Source organism: Bombus fervidus, chromosome 7, assembly GCF_041682495.2.
Source record: "Bombus fervidus isolate BK054 chromosome 7, iyBomFerv1, whole genome shotgun sequence".
Taxonomy (NCBI): domain Eukaryota; kingdom Metazoa; phylum Arthropoda; class Insecta; order Hymenoptera; family Apidae; genus Bombus; species Bombus fervidus.
In genome coordinates, this window is record NC_091523.1 from 16846114 (window position 1) to 16864505 (window position 18392).

Sequence of the window (18392 nt, forward strand, 5' to 3'; positions counted from 1 at the left end):
ACGCTAATCGTCTGTTATTAAAAAGTTAAGATCTCGAAGTCAAGATACCGAACTTCCCTTAGAAATGGGAATTCAAAAAGAATATCAAGGCGCGAATATAAAACAAAAATTGCTGCACGCGCCTAATGAACGAATTCACGATTGTTCGAATTGACGCGACGATCGATGGATGCTAATTTTTGTCGATCATATTTACAGCTTGTCGTGCTTTTAATTTTAAAGACGGTATCGCAATAAAATGATATAATAGTATCGTACAGTTTTTTTTATGTATAAACGATAGTTTGAATCTCAACGTGATTTGCAGGATAGTCTAAAACGTTTGCGATTTGAATATCGCGTTCATTTTTCGATTTCGCGCGGTCCTTGTATCGACTTCTGCGCAGGCGTGCTGCGGTTCGCGTCGGCGAGCGGAATCGCCCGAGAACGGCCGAACGTTGACGATCGGAAGCGCGCGTGAATACGCGGTCGCTTAAAATCTTGCTAGTACCATATTTGAATCGCAGTTGGTTGTTATTTCCCTTATCAAGAGTAGAAGATATAAAATTATTAGGCAATAAAGATGTAAGAATTTACCGAAATTCGTTGACTGTAAACTCAAAGCATCGATAAAGTTTATAGTATACTTTTCTTCAATACGACTCTATTTATGTACACGAAGGTAAAGAAGGTAAAGTATTGTACAAGTTAGTACTATTTATTCCTAAAATAAATACGTAGTATCGTATCTCTGTTATCAATTACTATTTTTATTATATAGTACATTGAGAAGAATGGACTAGAGTATGCGTATAAGAGAAGATATAAAGAATACTTAACTTCATTTTTATTTGGTAAAGAACGATGCGAAACGTAAGTTTCATAATATACGCATTATGAGGTGTCGATGAAACCGAAGTCGTAATTATGACTTCACCGTCTCATGGATGGATGATCATGTAATGGTTTTATTTCCCAGTTTAGTCGTTGTCGATGCCAGTATTATACCAAATGCAGTACTGACATCGACAACGAATGGTAAGTAGGAAGTGCTCGTATCAATTAATCTCCTCTCTTTACACAAGTCAGATATATATGATAGAACTCCGTTTATGTAAAATTGCTGAACCAAAGATAATATATTGGTATAATTGGCAGTATAATCGGAGTTTAGATAACAAGAATCTTCAGGTTATCCCCACGACCAATGATTTTTCCTTTACGTAATAACGACTCGCGTTCAGGTAAGCGAATCCGATCTACGATAGATCATTTAATCGAGCATCAACTACGATTTCGTTACAGCAAATGAAATTCGTACAAACGAAGTACCATTTTGTGATAATAGAAAGATGTACGTATCTTGGAGCAATTTGGACTTGCGGTAAACTATTTCGATAGCTTATCGAGAGAAAAAAGTCAACTGGTTTACGTTATAAACTATCTTGCGTTGTAAAAAGAGTCACAAATTCGAAGTGTCTCGAAATAAAACTCAGCTCGATATATCGTAGAAGATAGATAGCGATACGGGAAAAAGCAATGGATCAAGTAGGAAGAAATGCACAAAGTTCTAACACGCACGATGACAATGCCCGTGATTATCGTTATCAACCAGTGATCACGATGCTTAGCCGGTGTTTGTGAAACGTGTACGCCGATCGCGCATTGGTCGCGAGAATTTTGAAAGTTGCTTGTTTTGTACTCGTCACGTGCACAGAACGTGGAGATCGACATCGAACCAACATGCGAGTTCCTATCTCCGACCAATCGAGCGTCAAACTTTCGTCTCACCTCTTAAGGCTCGTGGAAACTTGGAAATCGTGATTGGCCGATCCGGTTCCCTCTTCGTTTTGCTGTCGCGATTACATTGTTTTTGACGCACGGCACTCGTGGGATTATGCGCGAGCACATCGATCTCATGCTCGCTACATTTCCCGATCTCGCGTCGGACGTGTCGCTGCAAGGTGAGATTAAGCGATAAAACTAGCAAAAAATAAAAGAAGAAGAAAACGAAACGGATACCAGCGTATAATACGATATCGGGATTTTTATCGCAGGCAAAATCTTTCTTCTCTTTCCTCTTCTTGTCTTTTTCTCTCCTCGATCGTGTCTGTTCCCCTCGCTTCGTGCTTTTTTCTTTGCATCTTCGCTTTGCGACGATCGAGAATTCGCTGCTCGATATCGACGATCGTTAAAATCTCGAGCAATCGATCGATCGGTCGATGATCGATTTCCGCGACGTCGAACGATCGCTGTTACAGTTTTTCGTACGACATTTGAGCATAGAGGGCGTGAACAAAGATGAAGGCGACGTTGATTCGAAAACGGTTGTCGGAAAATCGTCGAGAGGAAAAATTGGACGAAGAGGGGGCGGGAGGAAGGGGAAGAAAAGGTTGCAAAGCTAAAGAAGAGCGAGGAAGAGGGACGAAGAGCAATAGTGGAGAATCGGCGACTCGCAAGATGCTTTGAGATCCGCGTTCGAATTAATCTTTCGCGGACATAAGACATAATGGCACCGAGCAGCTCAATTACGCTCGGATTAGCAGTACACGAGGGGTTCCCCTTCTCCCCAAACCACTTCTCTCCTCGAGAATCTGTACTCTCAGTGTCCCTTGCACGCTCTCCACCTCGTGCACAATCTACCAGGGCCTTTGAAACGCTATATAAAGTGACAAACTTCCTCGGTGCCGCTGTATCGGCGTTAATACGGCATCACGTTCCGATCAGGTAATAACCGCCGGATAAAATCTATCGAACGACGATACAGTTCTTAATTCGTATCATCGATATCGCGCCGTTAATTACCGTTAATTACCGACTGTTACCGTTGCTGTTGCTACTATCGCTGACTGCTGCTCTCTTCGTGTTCGTAAAAATTCGGGACATCGCCACCGAACAGGGCCGGTCGATTTCCATCGAATCGGACAAGTCCATTCGTCTTCTCGCTGCTAACTCACGTTCGTCCATGGTGATCCTTTTCGTCAATCGTTGAAGGATGATCGCACTCGAAACACGTGCCTGTTGACGACAATAAACGCCGTGAGATCTACAACTAGAACCTATTCTATAACGTACCACACGGGCGGAAGAAGACGTTTGTCACGTAGCATGATCCATTTACAGATCAAGTTATTTGGGTAGGTAATTTTCACGAGTATCGTTCCCCTTTATTGCGCCAGCAAAATACCGCCAAACCTTCAAACCGCTGAACCGTCAAGCACGACAACGATTTTACGATCGAGCACGACTATTCGAACGACTCTCGACTATCGACTTTCGATTCTCGATTCTCGGTCGGTATGCACAGTGATCGTGTATCGTAGCTGTATAGGTTAAAGACGATAGTCATTCGCGTCGTCTTCCTATCTTTGCTTCCTATCTTTTCGCGCGCATCCTATACAGTAGCCTTGTTGCGAACCTCAGGATGTGTATCGGCACGTTTTCGCTGCACCGCTGACTGACCCGAATACCAGCTCCCCTTTTCATTGCCTGTTACTCGTTCACCTCATATCCCTCTCCCTTTTTATCAACCTGTCCGATACGCGCAAACACCAAACCAATTGTTCTCGTCTCATCGAGAAAAAACGCTTCCTATCCTTCTTTCGCCACCTATTATTCAATCGGCCGATGCACGAATCAAAGAAACCTCAAATTATAACTAACGAACGAACGAACAGCCACGATTAACTTACAATAGCCGACTACTGTTACATATATGTGTATATATATATAAATATACATATATATATATATATTTACCTAGAAGAACGGCCAGTCATTGACCACGAAATCCATTATGCTGTAGTTGCAAATATCGCTTCTAGTTTCTATATCTCTTTCTTTCTTCGCCTCTGTCGCGTATTACTGGATCTTTGTTCGTATTATTTAACAAACAGGTCGTAAAAGTTCTTCTGTTTCCACCCTTTCGTAATTATTGTGACAGTTGCATTATCATATATCGACCACCGATATGGAAGTAGCGTGTAAGAAAATAACTTGCATTCTTTAACCGATCGTTCGGCGACAAGTCGCGTTACCGAAAAACCAACGATACGATACACGATTCAATATGGTATAAAATCTGTTACAGATTTACAAATTCCACGAAGATGAGGTTCCTGGCCGTATTAGCGTGTTTCCTGTTGGGATTTCTCGAACTCGCTAATTCTTTACCTCGAAATGCTACCGATTACGAAGGTTTGTTGATATTTCCAAATTATTCGACCCACTTCGGTTCTTATCAGAAAGCAAATTTTAAATATTAGATAAAATGATATTCGTCATTCTTTATGACAAACATTCATCATACAAATTTTTACGTTCAAACATGTTGATAAGAATCGATTATTTTTATAATTAGTCGAATTGACAATTACGTGACATCCAAGATTGACAAACTCGTGAACTGACATTACCAAGGCCGCTACTTTCCACGCTTTGAAATCGCTCGTTAAACACCGTTCACGTTTCTACATGTGCATGCTCGCTCTTCGAGCTTCGTCCAGATCGGTTCGAATTCCAGCAATTTAAATTCGTGTAACTCGAAACGAAATGGCCCGTTTTCGTTCGAATTCGATGAAAATTGACGATGATCGAGAGCACGCAGAAAAATAATTTTTCGTTATCGGCGATGGTTACAAGTATCTAGTAAAATTATAAATTTCCCTATCGATAACAGTTATCGATAACCAATAAAACCGTGTATCGTCCACGATATTTATCGATAATGGTAACTAACAAAGTTTTAATGGTGTCCAATGGTTAATCCTAGACAAAATCGTTGCAAGTAAAATACGAATTCGTATTCTCTATAACTTTCTTAAATTTGGGTCATAACGGTTACGTTGCCTGATAAAAGTACAAATTTACGTAAACGTAGGTAATCTGGTAGTTATTCGCTATTATATTACAAACGAGCGTGTTTCTTTACTCTTCACAGATATGTCCTTTTGGCTAAAATCCGGCCAAGAGAACCTTCAAAGAATTCTGGCTTATCGAAACAACGAAAATCGCGCGAAGAACGTAATTATCTTCATCGGTGATGGCATGGGAATATCCACGATCACAGCTGGTCGAATATACAAAGGCCAAATCAAGGGTAACACCGGCGAGGAATACAAATTAGCTTTCGAAAATTTTCCTAACACTGGATTCGCCAAGGTACTTATACGCTTATACGCGTACAGCGGTTTGCAAAAGTTTCGTAGCCGGACAAATTTCTATTCCAGTTGTTCTTTATAGACGTACAACACCGATAAACAAGTACCCGATTCGGCTGGAACCGCTACCGCCATATTTTCCGGTGTTAAATGCCGATACAAGGTTATTGGATTAGATACAAAAGCTTCGTTTAATCGATGTAATAACAAAACCGACGAGGCGAGCAAAGTTACGACTGTCGCGGATTGGGCGCAACAGAGTGACATGGATACCGGTAAGCCGCCTCTTATCCTTGCGAAAAGAAGAAAATGATAGGGAAAGGGTTGAACCGATAACCCGTTCCAAATACGTAAATAAATAAATGAAAATAGATTTCGCGTCTATGTACGATGTATGTGTGTACATATATATATATATATACCATTCCATTCGGTCAATTATACGTGTGTATAGTTACGCTTGATACGTGCATCTACGTGTACCTATATATATATATATATATGTACGATGTATATGTGTACATGTATATATATAGGTACACGTAGATGCACGTATCAAGCGTAACTATACATACGTATAATTGACCGAATGGAATGGTCGATACGCATAGATAGAACCGGGACTGGCGCGAACGTGACTCGTTAGTAACGACGACCTACTCACGGCCAGCTACCGGTGTTAAACATTAAACATCAGTATCGAATAGACCTTGCCGGGACGAGCTCGAAAACGACACGGCAGAGAGAAGGTCGCGAGCCAACTTTCCGCTTTATCTAGGGCATAACGCTCGTAACTCTCGCTTTTTCACCATTGCTTTCCAATATGTCGGTGAATGAACGAAACGCGAGAACAAACATCTTTTTTCTAGTATAAACTCGCAAATATGAAACGAAAGAGACGCGTTAAAGTAAGATAAAGCGACTCGGTCGTTGACAAATTTTGGATGATTTTCTCATTTCCTTTTTTGCTGGATCGTTCGGCGAAATACAGGGTTTGTCACGACAGCTCGGATCACGCATGCTACTCCGGGTGGATTATACGCTCATACCAATAATCGCGACTGGGAATGCGATACGTCGATACCGGCGCGATATAAAGGTTGCGTAAAGGATATCGCGAGACAACTAATCGAAGACGAACCAGGAAGCAAGTTCAAGGTAAGGCGACGTGTTTCTCCTTTTCCTTGATTTCGCGTATCCTGCTGGTCGTAAGTATCGGGACGCGTAATTTACTATTCGTAGTTACGTTAAGCTCGCGTGTTTGCAATAACGATGTCGCAACTCTCATCGTACAGTGTACATTTTCGATATATACGTCTCGAATTCTGTACCGTTACAATCGCGACGATCGTCCCTCGTCTTCAAAATGCTTTATATAACGCGCGTAATAATATATTCGCAAAGCTATTTCACGATGAGTTGTCCAGATACTTCCGCGAGCCATTACGTTTCCATTCGCGTTCGTTGCCGCTTCGAACGTTCGTCTAACGATCGTTTAATCAACGTTAGGTGATTATGGGTGGTGGAGCGCAACATATGGGCTTACCGATGGAACCGATAGATCCCGATACGTGTGTCAGGGGAGATGGACAAAACTTAGCGGACGTATGGGCTGAGAATAATCCCGACGGGAAAGTGGTGACCGATCTCGAACAGCTCCTCTCCGTCGATATCGCTAATACGTCGAAGATTCTCGGAATTTTTGCTCCTAGTCATCTCCCTTACCACGCTGTGAAGACGGAGAAAACACCCAGCTTGGCTGAGATGACTCGGCAGGCTGTTCGATTGCTTAAAAAGAACGACAATGGTTTTCTCTTAATGGTGAGTGAACGATTAAACAGATCCAACTTTATGCCAGAATTTTATCAAAATCGTTCGGTCCGTGTAAAGAAGCAACGTCGTGGCAAAGCGGTTAAAAATATTCGTTACGGGCATAGGTGGAGAGTGGAAGAATAGACATGGCGCATCACCATAATTGGGCGAAGCTAGCGTTGAGGGAATTATCGGAACTCGAAGAAGCGATATCAGTCGCTCTGCAGGAAGTTAAACTGGAAGAAACGTTGGTGATCGTAACTGCGGATCACTCGCACGTGTTCACCATCAATGGTTATCCGAAACGTGGAAACGACATCCTTGGTTTCGCCAACGATCCGAAAAAGCCGAAAATACAGGCCTACGAAACGCTCAGCTACATCAATGGTCCAGGATTCTATCATCATAGGCGAAACGATAGTAACAACGTTAACGAAACCTGGAAACATGTCGATCAAGACGAGGAACGCGATAAACCGTATTATCCCCATATGGCTGGCATGTACTTGGAAGATGAAACTCACGGGGGCGAAGACGTTGGAGTCTACGCTATAGGTAAAATACATCAACCGTTGCTTGCTTTCGTCTACCGACGTTATCGAAATATGGAAATTAACGACGAACTAGCGATCGAAAGTGATATACTATGCTTTCCGTTGCTGAAATCAACGAATGCTGTGTCGTATGAAATTTAAATCGTTTATTCAAAATTTTATCGATCGAACGTTAACGACGAAATGGAAGTTAGCCTGTTGCAAACAATATCGCTAAGATCAATTAAGATAGCGCATTAAATTGGAAAAACCGTCTCTATCTTATCTATATAGCTTGACAATCAACGTTGCATAATGCACTGTTCAACTGACGAAATTGCTCTATGTTTGACATTTACAAATATCATTTTATTTATTACAGATTAACTTCCAGAAAGTAGCTTTATCGTGTCATAATATTTTACGATAACTCTAAAACGTAAAACAAAGGATACAGTTTTGTGTTTTCTACGATATCTATCGATCTTGCATTCTTCAATTTCTGACTCTGTCCTTTAACTCTATATTCTACTTGAAGAAATGTAATTAACGCTTAAATATTTTTCAGGTCCGTACTCCCACTTGATTCGCGGCACTTTCGAGCAAAATTACATCGCTCACGTGGTAGCGTATGCGGCGTGCCTCAAAAACTGGCCTTCCCACTGTGATAAATCTTACTCGGAAAACTCGGTAGCTCAACTCACCAGTTCCCCTATTGTGTTTCTATCGACGTTCGTGTTGCTTTTAATCGTCACCAGGTTCGATTAATCGTATGTATTAACCATAAACGCGAACAACGCACGCGACGAGTATGCTTCTTCTTGCTGAACTTTCGCGTTTTCCTCGTTATTCTTTCTCGCTCGAATATCCTTTGACTAGGTCTCGTTTATCCCTTCTTTTTCCCCGATCGTTGAATTCTTCCATAGCCAATTATAATTTCATACTTTTCGTTACTTCTCCTCTGTACTCCTTCTTTTTCTTTTCTACCTCTTTCTTTGATATTGAAAGCAGTACAAAAGAGACACGTGTATACCGCTCGAAAGTATTCCAACTTCTTTTCCTTATTTTTGCCGCAGGATGTAATTTAATTACAGGATTACGAGCCAAAGTTACGCGTTAACAAATAACGACTACATTCTATGTTATTGTTATTTTATTTTTACGACACGATAAAATTGGTTTTATCGTCTCTGAAACACAGACGAGATAAGAAGGATTTTTATAAGCTGCGAACCAACTAAAGCGTTGTTTCGAACGCTTATGAGCGGTAGTGTACACGTACGCATAAGCGGCAAATATGTTGGCAAATAACTACTGGTTCGTTTGATCTATGATACAGCGATCAACAATGCGAATTGTCCTTTGTATATAATTTTCATGATTCATATTGTATTTCAATGTCTGGCTCAACTTACTGTAGCATATTTATACACGTATTGCGTACGTGTATGCGTGCGTAATGTAAAGGCTCGTTCAGACGCGTCTAATAATTTAGTCGAGTAGTTTAGTAAGACGTTTCAATGGTTTAGTCGAGTGGCGAGTAATTTTAGTAACTTACCGTGTGTGGACGAAAGTGTAGTCGAGTAATTTAGTAAAACGTTTTGGCCGATCTTCTAATGGATGTAGAAAGATCCGTTTCGAACGTACGTGTATTTCAAACGTATCCATGGTATTATGGCAATAAGATCTAATAAAACGGATCTTCTCGACAAAGTTCTACCAAACTAACGAACGCGTCTGAACGGGCCTTAACGTCCTTGCGAGCGCGTGTCAGAGAACATAGGTTATTTAATTAATGCAGTTTCATCTGTGATATGTACGCAAATTAGCCGGTAATCGTAACCATAACTATAATTGTACTCGTTTTTGAAAAGTATGCCGTTCGCTTACAGTTGACCAAACGAAAAGAAATCGAACGGAAAACAATTTCCGATATACGACTGTACGAAACATCGAGAGCAGAAGCGAACGAAATAATATTGTATCGTATTTAGAAAAGAAGTAGCTTAGTTCGCTTTTGCGCTCAATGCCACGTATGTGTTTTCATTTACTCGATCTTCGGCGAGAACGTTCGTCCGCCTTGGTCGATTCCTCCTCCGTTCCACTCCGATCTCCCCCTTCGACCTTTCTGAAAAGAATCAACGATGCCTCTGACACACATTTCGATCAACTAATTCGTCCACGCGATTAAACGTAAATCCTGAAATGCAAGAGGAACGAGACCACAGTCCTGGCACTTCGGATACATCGACTTATGGTTCGGTCATTCCGATATCGGAAAAATTCTGCGAATCGACGTTGAACATGTGGAAATCAGGAATACAAAAATAAACGGAGACAGGAAGAAGCGTCTCGCGAGGATGATTTATTAAAATGGTAAAAAAATGTACATATAAGTATGCATAAAGACGCTAGAGCCGATTTTGTCATCGTCAGACTAATTCTGGATTATACAAGTTCCAACTTTATTTTCTTCAAAACGGAAAATATTTTACTCTACATCTTCTACCTACTTTCGAACGAAAAATAATGTCCTGCCGAATCGTCTGCTCCTATCTAGTTGGGAACTCCTCGAATTCGCGTATACTTGACGAGTTTCCAAGCTGTAAAAGCATACGCTTTGCCGTTGATAGATAATAAATGTAAAGATAAGAGCGTATACAGTCGCGCGTGTATATTATATTCGCGTGTGTAATACAGAGGACTAGAGTACGATCGATTTACCTTTGACAATGGTAATGTAGTAATTCTTATAGATAAGAGGATTGGTATTATCGCTAACGAAGTTTCGATCTGGCTTGACTGACGCAAATGGATTTTTACACGGTTGTAAAAGAACCTCGACGTCAGCGACGGAATTTATTCGATTTATTTCCCAAAGCATTTCTTGCGCAGTGTAAGACGTGATGGTGGTTGGAGCTAACGTCTTGGAAAACTCGCGTATCGTTTCGAGCCATGTGTCTTTTCCCGCAAACCCAGTCGTCCGATAAAGACCAGGATTATAGAGACAAATTAAATCGGGATTAGCAAGAGTTTGCGATGGATCGCGAACCAAGCAGTGATAAAGCTTCTCCGGTTTAAACGTAACGACGACAGCTCGGCCAGCGGATTTACATTTTTTACAAACTTGAACCATGGATAAAAATCTAGGAGGGACGTCTTTCGGTAACTGTAACTCTGGTCCAATCAAAATCAAATGGAGCTTCTGTAAGTTCGGTAAGAAATGAAGAAACAGTTTCTCCCAGACGTCTAAGTGTATACCTTCGAATTGGAATTCCGCTCCGAGTATATGAATAGTCCAATCGGTTCTATTTTGCCACTCGGGGCAAGAAATCTGCATGGAATAAAGAGCTGTCAATGGAATCGTGCACAGATGCGATAATAGAGCGTACGTATAACAATCCATTCGACGATAATATAAAGAATTCCCGTAAATTCGATGCATTAATTTATCGAAATCGAATTCTGGCTGCGCGACGAACATTTCCAGATGCGCGTTCGGAATTTTCGGATTAACGTATCCGTGTTTGTGTTGAAGGTGCAAAATTCTTTGATAAACTCGAAACTCTTCGCACCAATTTTTATGTTCGTCAGCGTGTTCCTCGCAAAAGAATTCCATCCCGCAGTGCGTGCAGCAGATTAATTTTTCGCTAAAGCGACGACAAACTCGACAAACTCTAGGATATAATATAATTTCTTTTTCCCAAAGATCCAACGATCTTTTGATCTCGGACTCGAATATCGCCAGCAATTTTAACCGATAAATACGGTACTGGTCGGCGTCCAATTGCACGCCCGAACCATCAGAGAGTGTCAAGACGATGGACGAATGAATCTCTGTCAGTGCTTCGCACAACTCACGATGCTGCGACAGTGCCTGCGTTCGATGAATTATCGAGCAATAAGACACCATTTGGCAACGCTCACAGAATAACCGAGACTTCTTCGAGCAAACCATACAAAGGCTAGACACGAATACGAACCGTGGTTTTACCTTTAGTTCGATGCATTCGTCCTCTACGCTCTCATCCTCCTCCGATAATATCGATGAGCTAATTAATAAAGACGGCTGAACCAAAGGATACATTAATCGAGAACGTACACCGATCGGATCGTTCGTTTGGTGAAAACACTCTGTCCTTTCTTTCTGGTAACGCTTAACATCGGGTGTTACGGTTTTCTCTGTTGTTCCTCTTCTTTCTCTCTCTTCCTTCGTTTTCGCTTCATCGCAAGTCGTTGATTTCTCGCAAGCGACGTTACATTTCCACGATCTCAACGGTGGTAACTTGCTTCCTTTGCTGCGATGTTTTCTGCGGCCCATCGCAGGTTCTTCGAAACTCGTCCACTGTCGCTTTATTCGAATTTGAAATTAATTACGGTACTGACGTGTTTTATTTCGCGCTTTCTATTTCCTTCTTTCCTCCTACTTCCTTTCTCTCTCTCTCTCTCTCTCTCTCTCTCTCTTTCTCTCTTTCTCTCTCTATCGTTCTGTTTGATAATTTGATATTTATTATATTAATCAACTATGGTGGAAAACTTTTGAACATTCGCACAAACTTATGGAAATTGTTTTTAAATATATGAGTTATGCAAAAAATTTCGCACGTACATACAATGTGATACGATTATCGTGATCGCATTGGTAAATTAATAGGATCACCTTTCGAATTATCTAGCTCTATATTCAATGCTTCGGTTTTCTTTTAATTGAAAGTATTATGTAACAAAGAGCTTTCAAATGTTTCTTAATTATACAACCTATATACAAGTGTTGGATCCGACATTATCTGGATCGAAAGCATGTAACGAAGAAACGCAAATAAACGAGCAAACGAATCCGATTAAGAATACACGGGGAGGAGAGAGACGGAGAAAAAAGAGGATACGAGAAAAGAAGATTAAAATTTTTACTAAAAATTCACTAGACACGAACGATAAATAGGAAACTCTCTTACCTTGTAATATTACACTAATTCTTGATAATATAAGAATAATAAACTACTAAACAATATTTATGATGTATATGAATTCATTATTGTTAAGAAGAAAAACAATTATCCGATTCTATTTCAAATGATATCACGTAAATAACGTGTGATCGGTTTGACAATAGAAAGGCGCACAATGGACGCAAACTAACTCGTCGAAGTCTCATATAATACGCATGCATCGTCTAGACAGAACTCTCTTACGGGCACTATGCCCATTGCCCAGATAAAGTATTTCGAGCATCATTCCTCGGTGTATACCCCCTATGCCCAGGGTAACTTGCATCTAAATTAATTAGTCTTCGTTTGTAATAAGATGAATTTATTACAAGGCAGTCGCGTGTTTTTTTATTTCTTCCTTCGATTTCCTATTGAATTTTCCTCCGAAATCAATACTTTTGCATTATTTTACGATCGTCAAAGCTTTTATTAAATTTTTTATTCTACTATTCGACACGAGACTACGTTCTTTTCAGGCATGTACGTTTCTCTTGCATTTTTAGGAAATTATGCATTTAATCGTACGTACGCGAAAGAATATATACGAAAATAAATAATTGTATAATTTTTTGTTTATTACTTTAATTTTCCTATTTACTTTATAAAAATTTCTTTTTACATTCTAAAAATATGTTCGGCATATTCCTGCTTTCCTGTTTGTTTTATGTAAATTGAACTTCTTATATTTAACGAAAGAAACAATTTTACGTATGGAAGAGTACATGACAACTGCCACGTCCGTTAATTTTTCAATATAAAATACTGATCCTATTTTGTTGATTTTCATAACATTCGGAAAATTCGTTCTCAAATTAGTTTTGCTTTTTATTATTTTTACAAACTGAAACGTATCGGTAAAGTAAATTTCCTTTTTTGTTACGTTTCCATACAAACAATAAAATCGGTTATATCGTTTATCATCGACCATTTATTATCCAATTGTCTGTTTTTTATCTATATGATCTCGCGTATCTTTGGTTCGAAATTACAACTGCAAACTTGTCAAACTTAAACTCATCGATATAATATATTACATTGCGTGAATATTATATAACACGTACATGTGTATCTTGAAAGAGTGCATACATCATTCACGGTTCAATAACTAGATTATTAATGTTTCGTATTACAGCTGTTCATACTTTTTCGCTGGTAACTGAAAACGCCTCCACGTGGATGAACGACGAACGAACATGGAGCCGTATTATACGTCCAAGGTAGGTTATACGGCATCGAGGTTATGTTTTCCACGTTGAAATATCATCAATTTGGCAATACAGTATTTTCTTGTGTTATTGCCAAAAGATTATTTATAAAAATACTACTAACAGCCAGAATATCCGTATCAATGTTAAATATCTCGTACGTAAAATCAAAAGTATTAAGCTATGCAATTATGCAATTACAATGGAAACACCTTTTTTACACATAAACATGGCATTTTAACCTGTAACATCCCTATCTCGATCAAATTTTTTGTGCAACATAATATCGTTTTTCATGATAGATTATTGATACAAACAATTACACTTTTATTTCAATCTATAACCATTTTCTATTTTTTGGCAATCTTCTAGATAACGAACCTCCATTTACTCTGGATGTTATTATTTCTAAAATTTTATATCGGTAGATATCTATTAAATGTCTCAACGTATCATTGTACGAATTCTATTAATTTCACTGTCGTTCAGTTTTTGACTTTTATAATTCTACTCGTATCATATTTGCCAATTACTTTGATCCTATCATTAACTTTTCACGACCATGAAATTGTGTTTCATTGTCTTTCGTTTTCTCGTTTCTCCGTTATCAATTGTTTTCATCGAATTTTCCATTTGATCATGATTACAAAACAATCGATTACGAAACAGGTAAAAAGCAATGCGTTTGACTTCATCCCAAATGGATAATGGATAGAAATATCGATATCGATCATTAAGAATTAGTCAATACACGCCTAATGTCATTCCGATGCGTAAGATATGGAAATATTATGTACTTTCAAAATGAACACACAATAAATACTTTTTTCTGTACAGAATGCATGCTTTTTCTTATACGATGCTAATTTTCGTTTGACAGTTTTGTACAGCAAGAATAAAAAGATAAGCTGTCCTATGTGCAATGAAAAGAGATCTTTCTTTTACTGTACAGCATTGTAATTATTATTAATTATATGGTGAAGAGAGAAAATATATCAAAGATGGAAACTCTAGAGCAATGCAATAATGTTAATGATGATAATAGCGATGGTGGTAGTAATGACGAAAACGATGACAGTGATGATGATCATGATGACATTGACGATGCCGATGATGATGACGATAATGACGATTATGATGAGAATGATGATGGTGAGGAGGAGGAGGAGGATGAGGAGGATGAGGATGAGGATGAGGATGAGGATGAGGATGAGGATGAGGATGAGGTTGAGGATGAGGTTGAGGATGAGGATGATAATGATAATGATAAATGCAATGACGATGATGAAGAACAGGAGGATGAGGACGTTGATGCTGTAGATGATGATAATAATAATAACAATAATGATAACAATAATAGTAATAATAGTAATGCTCGTTAATTACACATCAGTTACAACAATTACACTCACATTCTTCTGATTAAGATGCAAATTCGCAATCTTTGTCAGAGTTCAAAAGAATAGCAGCAATCATCTTTTTCGTTACAGTTTTCGATAGTACTGCTTGGAAAGCGATTTATCAAGAATGAGCCATGCTAATGTAGGAATGAAGGTGTACGCAAGTAATTTATCAGACATACGACAGAGAAAATCAGAAAAGAAATTTCGCGTGAACAGAATGGTGGGACTAGATAGTGATGAATCACTTCGATCGAATATTTCCGATATTACCATGGAAGTGGAAATTAAAACTGACGAAGAAACGGAAAGCGATGGAGAACATACACAGCGACTTATACCATCGCCAATTGATCATCAATGTATTAACGATGATGCGAAAAAATCAGTTACACGAGACACTCAATTTAGGCAATTCAGAGATGAGAATGTTTGGTCTATATCTATACAAATGTTTGTGCCTTTTCTGTTAGCTGGTTTCGGTATGGTGGCTGCCAGTATGTTACTGGATGTTGTGCAGGTACGTACGAGTACCGAATTTGATAGGAGCGCAATATAAAAACATTGAGAAAATGTTTAAACGCACACGTCGGTTGATTTCCTTCTTTCCTGTAGCATTGGCCTGTATATCAAACAGTATCCGAAGTATATATATTGGTGCCAGCATTGCTTGGCTTGAAAGGAAACTTGGAAATGACATTAGCTTCACGATTTTCAACTCATGCAAATCTTGGACACATGGATACAAAGAAACAGCAATGGACTTTGATCGTTGGAAATCTTGCTTTAATACAATGCCAAGCAACCGTAGTAGGCTTATTGGCTTCTTTAGCTGCTATCATACTTGGTTGGATTCCAGAAGCACAGTTTGATATTTACCACGCGCTTTTGTTATGCGCCAGTGCCTTAGTTACTGCATCCATAGCAAGCTTTTTGTTGAGCTTGGTGATGGTCGCAGTTATATTATTATCCAAACAGATAAACATCGATCCAGATAATATAGCCACACCAATTGCAGCTTCCCTTGGTGATTTAACCACTTTGATGCTTCTTTCAGGAATAGCATCTCTTCTATTTAAAGCAACAGGTAATTAGGTATATTTGTATATATGTATATGTAAACACAAAAGTGTACACATTTGTTTAAAAGTAGAATAGCTTTCCACTAACCAAACGTTTGCAACATTATTTCAGAATATGCACAATGGATAGCACCCATGTTAATAATATTTCATGTCATTGTCACACCACTTTGGTATTATATCGCAGCTAAAAATCCATTTACCAAGGAAATATTAGATTACGGCTGGGCACCTGTGATATGTGCAATGTTAATTAGCAGGTATTTACATATTCTTCATTTTGGAAATGCATGCAATTTTAAATCAACATTGGTCATTTAACAGCAATGTTTCTATTAATTTTAGTATGGGTGGTTTGATACTAGATTATACGGTATCCAATTACAAAGGTATAGCAGTATTTCAATTAGTAATAAACGGCGTTGGTGGTAATCTAGCTGCTGTTCAGGCTAGTAGAATATCGACGTCTTTGCATAAGGATTGCCGATTTAATAATCAAGAAATACCCGTCGTTCGTTTCAACCCGTTCTACGTTTTCTGTACCAAAGGTACGTCAATTATAACTAAAGTAAGATGTCTTCCATATGGTACAATGGGAATGTATTACAGGCGGACACGCAAGGACTGCTAGAGTTCTGTTAACAATGGTAATACCTGGTCATTTGATATTTAGCTATACCATTAGTTACCTCCAAGCTGGTCATACTTCCTTTACACCTATATTTCTCATTGTTTATCTGACTGCCGCTTTAGTACAGGTACACAGCCAATTTTTTATCAGCGCTTGTATTATATAATCAATAAAAAACGCAGCGAACAATTAGATCATTGCATTCGTATTTTCGTTTGAACGTTAGGTAGTATTATTGTTATACATCACACAATTGATGGTTGTATGGATGTGGACACGAGGAATGGACCCAGATAGTTCTGCAATACCATATCTAACTGCAGCAGGTGATTTGATAGGAACAGCACTACTAGGAATCGCGTTTCACCTACTGTATGCCATTGGAGATGGAGATTCTGATGTTGGAGACTGATTGGATTTTATATTCAGAGCTCGCGTGAGATACCGAATGTGTATAGAAAAGAGAACATCGACGATTTTATGTGATGTTTAATTGAGTTTGAAATATTTCATGCAATTCCTATCTTTATACATTGTATTCTGTAACAAGTCATATTATTATTTCTTTTATCCTTTATTTTCTTCGCTATTTTCTTATAGCTTATTTTCTTTTTTGCCATTTTTCGTTGTACAGTACTTTTTCCGGATTTTGACGCAAATGTAAAAAGTAATGAATGTTATGGACGGAGGAAAATTATCTGATCTTGGAGCAAATCTTGGAATTGTTTCAAAGTCAGTCATCTCATAGGCAATACGTTCGTGAAGTTTACACGATATGTGATCGAATTGTTCGATTCTTAAATATCAATATTTACGTATTTTTACATGTATGTTATTAATGTATAAAGATACATACTTACCGTTTGTATTTCTCTATACCATCATGCAAACACGTATGTACAAACGTTAATAACATTTGACGAACACAGCGTTCATTTCAATTGCCATTTTTAAAGTGAGCACGTCCAGCATACCGTACATAACGCAACATGCTCAACTATTTTGTACCAAATATTGTACTTACTAGTCGAAATAAATTCGACTAAAATATATACGTCGTTGTACTATTACTATTTCTCATCAATTTCCAGGTTTCCTCCTGTTCTATTTTTATTACGTACGGTATTAGAATCGCTTTAAAAATTAAAGCATGTAATCGAGAATCAGAACGAACGTTAAAGGTGAAACGGATTAAGAGGAAACGCAGAAGGAAAAAAAAGTAAGGAAAAGTAGAAGAGAAGTATGAGTAGATAGAAGCTTCGCGATAAGACATACACAGGGGTAAGAACGGTATGAGTGCAGCCGCAGATAGGCCAAATTGTAATATGATTCGAGTTAAGCGCAATTCTACTTGGACCGTAACAGTGGTGTCTTTCTTTCGTACGATGTTGTACGATCGAGTTACGAATAGGGCTTAAAGGTTTGTAAGCGTAATCGTATAAGCGAGGCAGCATCTGAGCGTGTGCGTTCAACGAATATACATCATGATGCGTGCACGTGCACATCAACATTAGTCAACGATTCGCACACGCACAACGTACAAACGAAACGACCAAGCTGTGGTTGAGAAGCACATCAGCCTGTCTCCGTCAATGAAATAGTT

The 18392-nt window shown here is 38.8% G+C and overlaps 4 protein-coding genes across 8 annotated transcripts; 3 read left to right on the forward strand and 1 right to left on the reverse strand.

Moving 5' to 3' along the window:
- Positions 1 to 2439: 2439 nt before the first annotated feature.
- LOC139989306 (alkaline phosphatase 4-like) lies at positions 2440 to 9418 on the forward strand. Of its 2 annotated transcripts, none has more exons than XM_072007547.1 (8): positions 2440 to 2706; positions 4070 to 4176; positions 4919 to 5139; positions 5221 to 5413; positions 6130 to 6296; positions 6648 to 6959; positions 7076 to 7505; positions 8052 to 9418. In XM_072007547.1, the coding sequence occupies exons 1-8, from the start codon at positions 2489 to 2491 to the stop codon at positions 8249 to 8251; spliced, it is 1848 nt and encodes a 615-aa protein (XP_071863648.1). In that variant the 5' UTR covers positions 2440 to 2488; the 3' UTR covers positions 8252 to 9418. The 2 variants fall into 2 exon arrangements, with proteins under 2 accessions (XP_071863648.1, XP_071863649.1); XM_072007548.1 differs by lacking the exon at positions 2440 to 2706 and adding an exon at positions 2897 to 3116.
- Positions 9419 to 9829: 411 nt separating this feature from the next.
- LOC139989310 (uncharacterized) lies at positions 9830 to 12870 on the reverse strand. The gene is made up of 2 exons (XM_072007556.1): positions 12439 to 12870; positions 9830 to 11834 (listed from the first exon to the last, which is right to left on the reverse strand). Exon 2 carries the CDS (start codon positions 11802 to 11804, stop codon positions 10188 to 10190), a length of 1617 nt encoding a protein of 538 aa, XP_071863657.1. The 5' UTR covers positions 11805 to 11834; positions 12439 to 12870; the 3' UTR covers positions 9830 to 10187.
- LOC139989312 (solute carrier family 41 member 1-like) lies at positions 10736 to 17841 on the forward strand. Of its 4 annotated transcripts, XM_072007561.1 has the most exons (8): positions 10736 to 10871; positions 13604 to 13688; positions 15167 to 15596; positions 15692 to 16163; positions 16271 to 16418; positions 16504 to 16706; positions 16768 to 16916; positions 17016 to 17841. In XM_072007561.1, the coding sequence occupies exons 3-8, from the start codon at positions 15204 to 15206 to the stop codon at positions 17199 to 17201; spliced, it is 1551 nt and encodes a 516-aa protein (XP_071863662.1). In that variant the 5' UTR covers positions 10736 to 10871; positions 13604 to 13688; positions 15167 to 15203; the 3' UTR covers positions 17202 to 17841. The 4 variants fall into 4 exon arrangements, with proteins under 4 accessions (XP_071863662.1, XP_071863663.1, XP_071863665.1 ...); XM_072007562.1 differs by lacking the exons at positions 10736 to 10871; positions 13604 to 13688 and adding an exon at positions 13695 to 13833; XM_072007564.1 differs by lacking the exons at positions 10736 to 10871; positions 13604 to 13688 and adding an exon at positions 14897 to 15035.
- Positions 13832 to 15253, forward strand: LOC139989323 (uncharacterized). The gene has a single exon (XM_072007580.1). The coding sequence runs from the start codon at positions 14651 to 14653 to the stop codon at positions 15056 to 15058; it is 408 nt and encodes a 135-aa protein (XP_071863681.1). The 5' UTR covers positions 13832 to 14650; the 3' UTR covers positions 15059 to 15253.
- Positions 17842 to 18392: the final 551 nt, after the last annotated feature.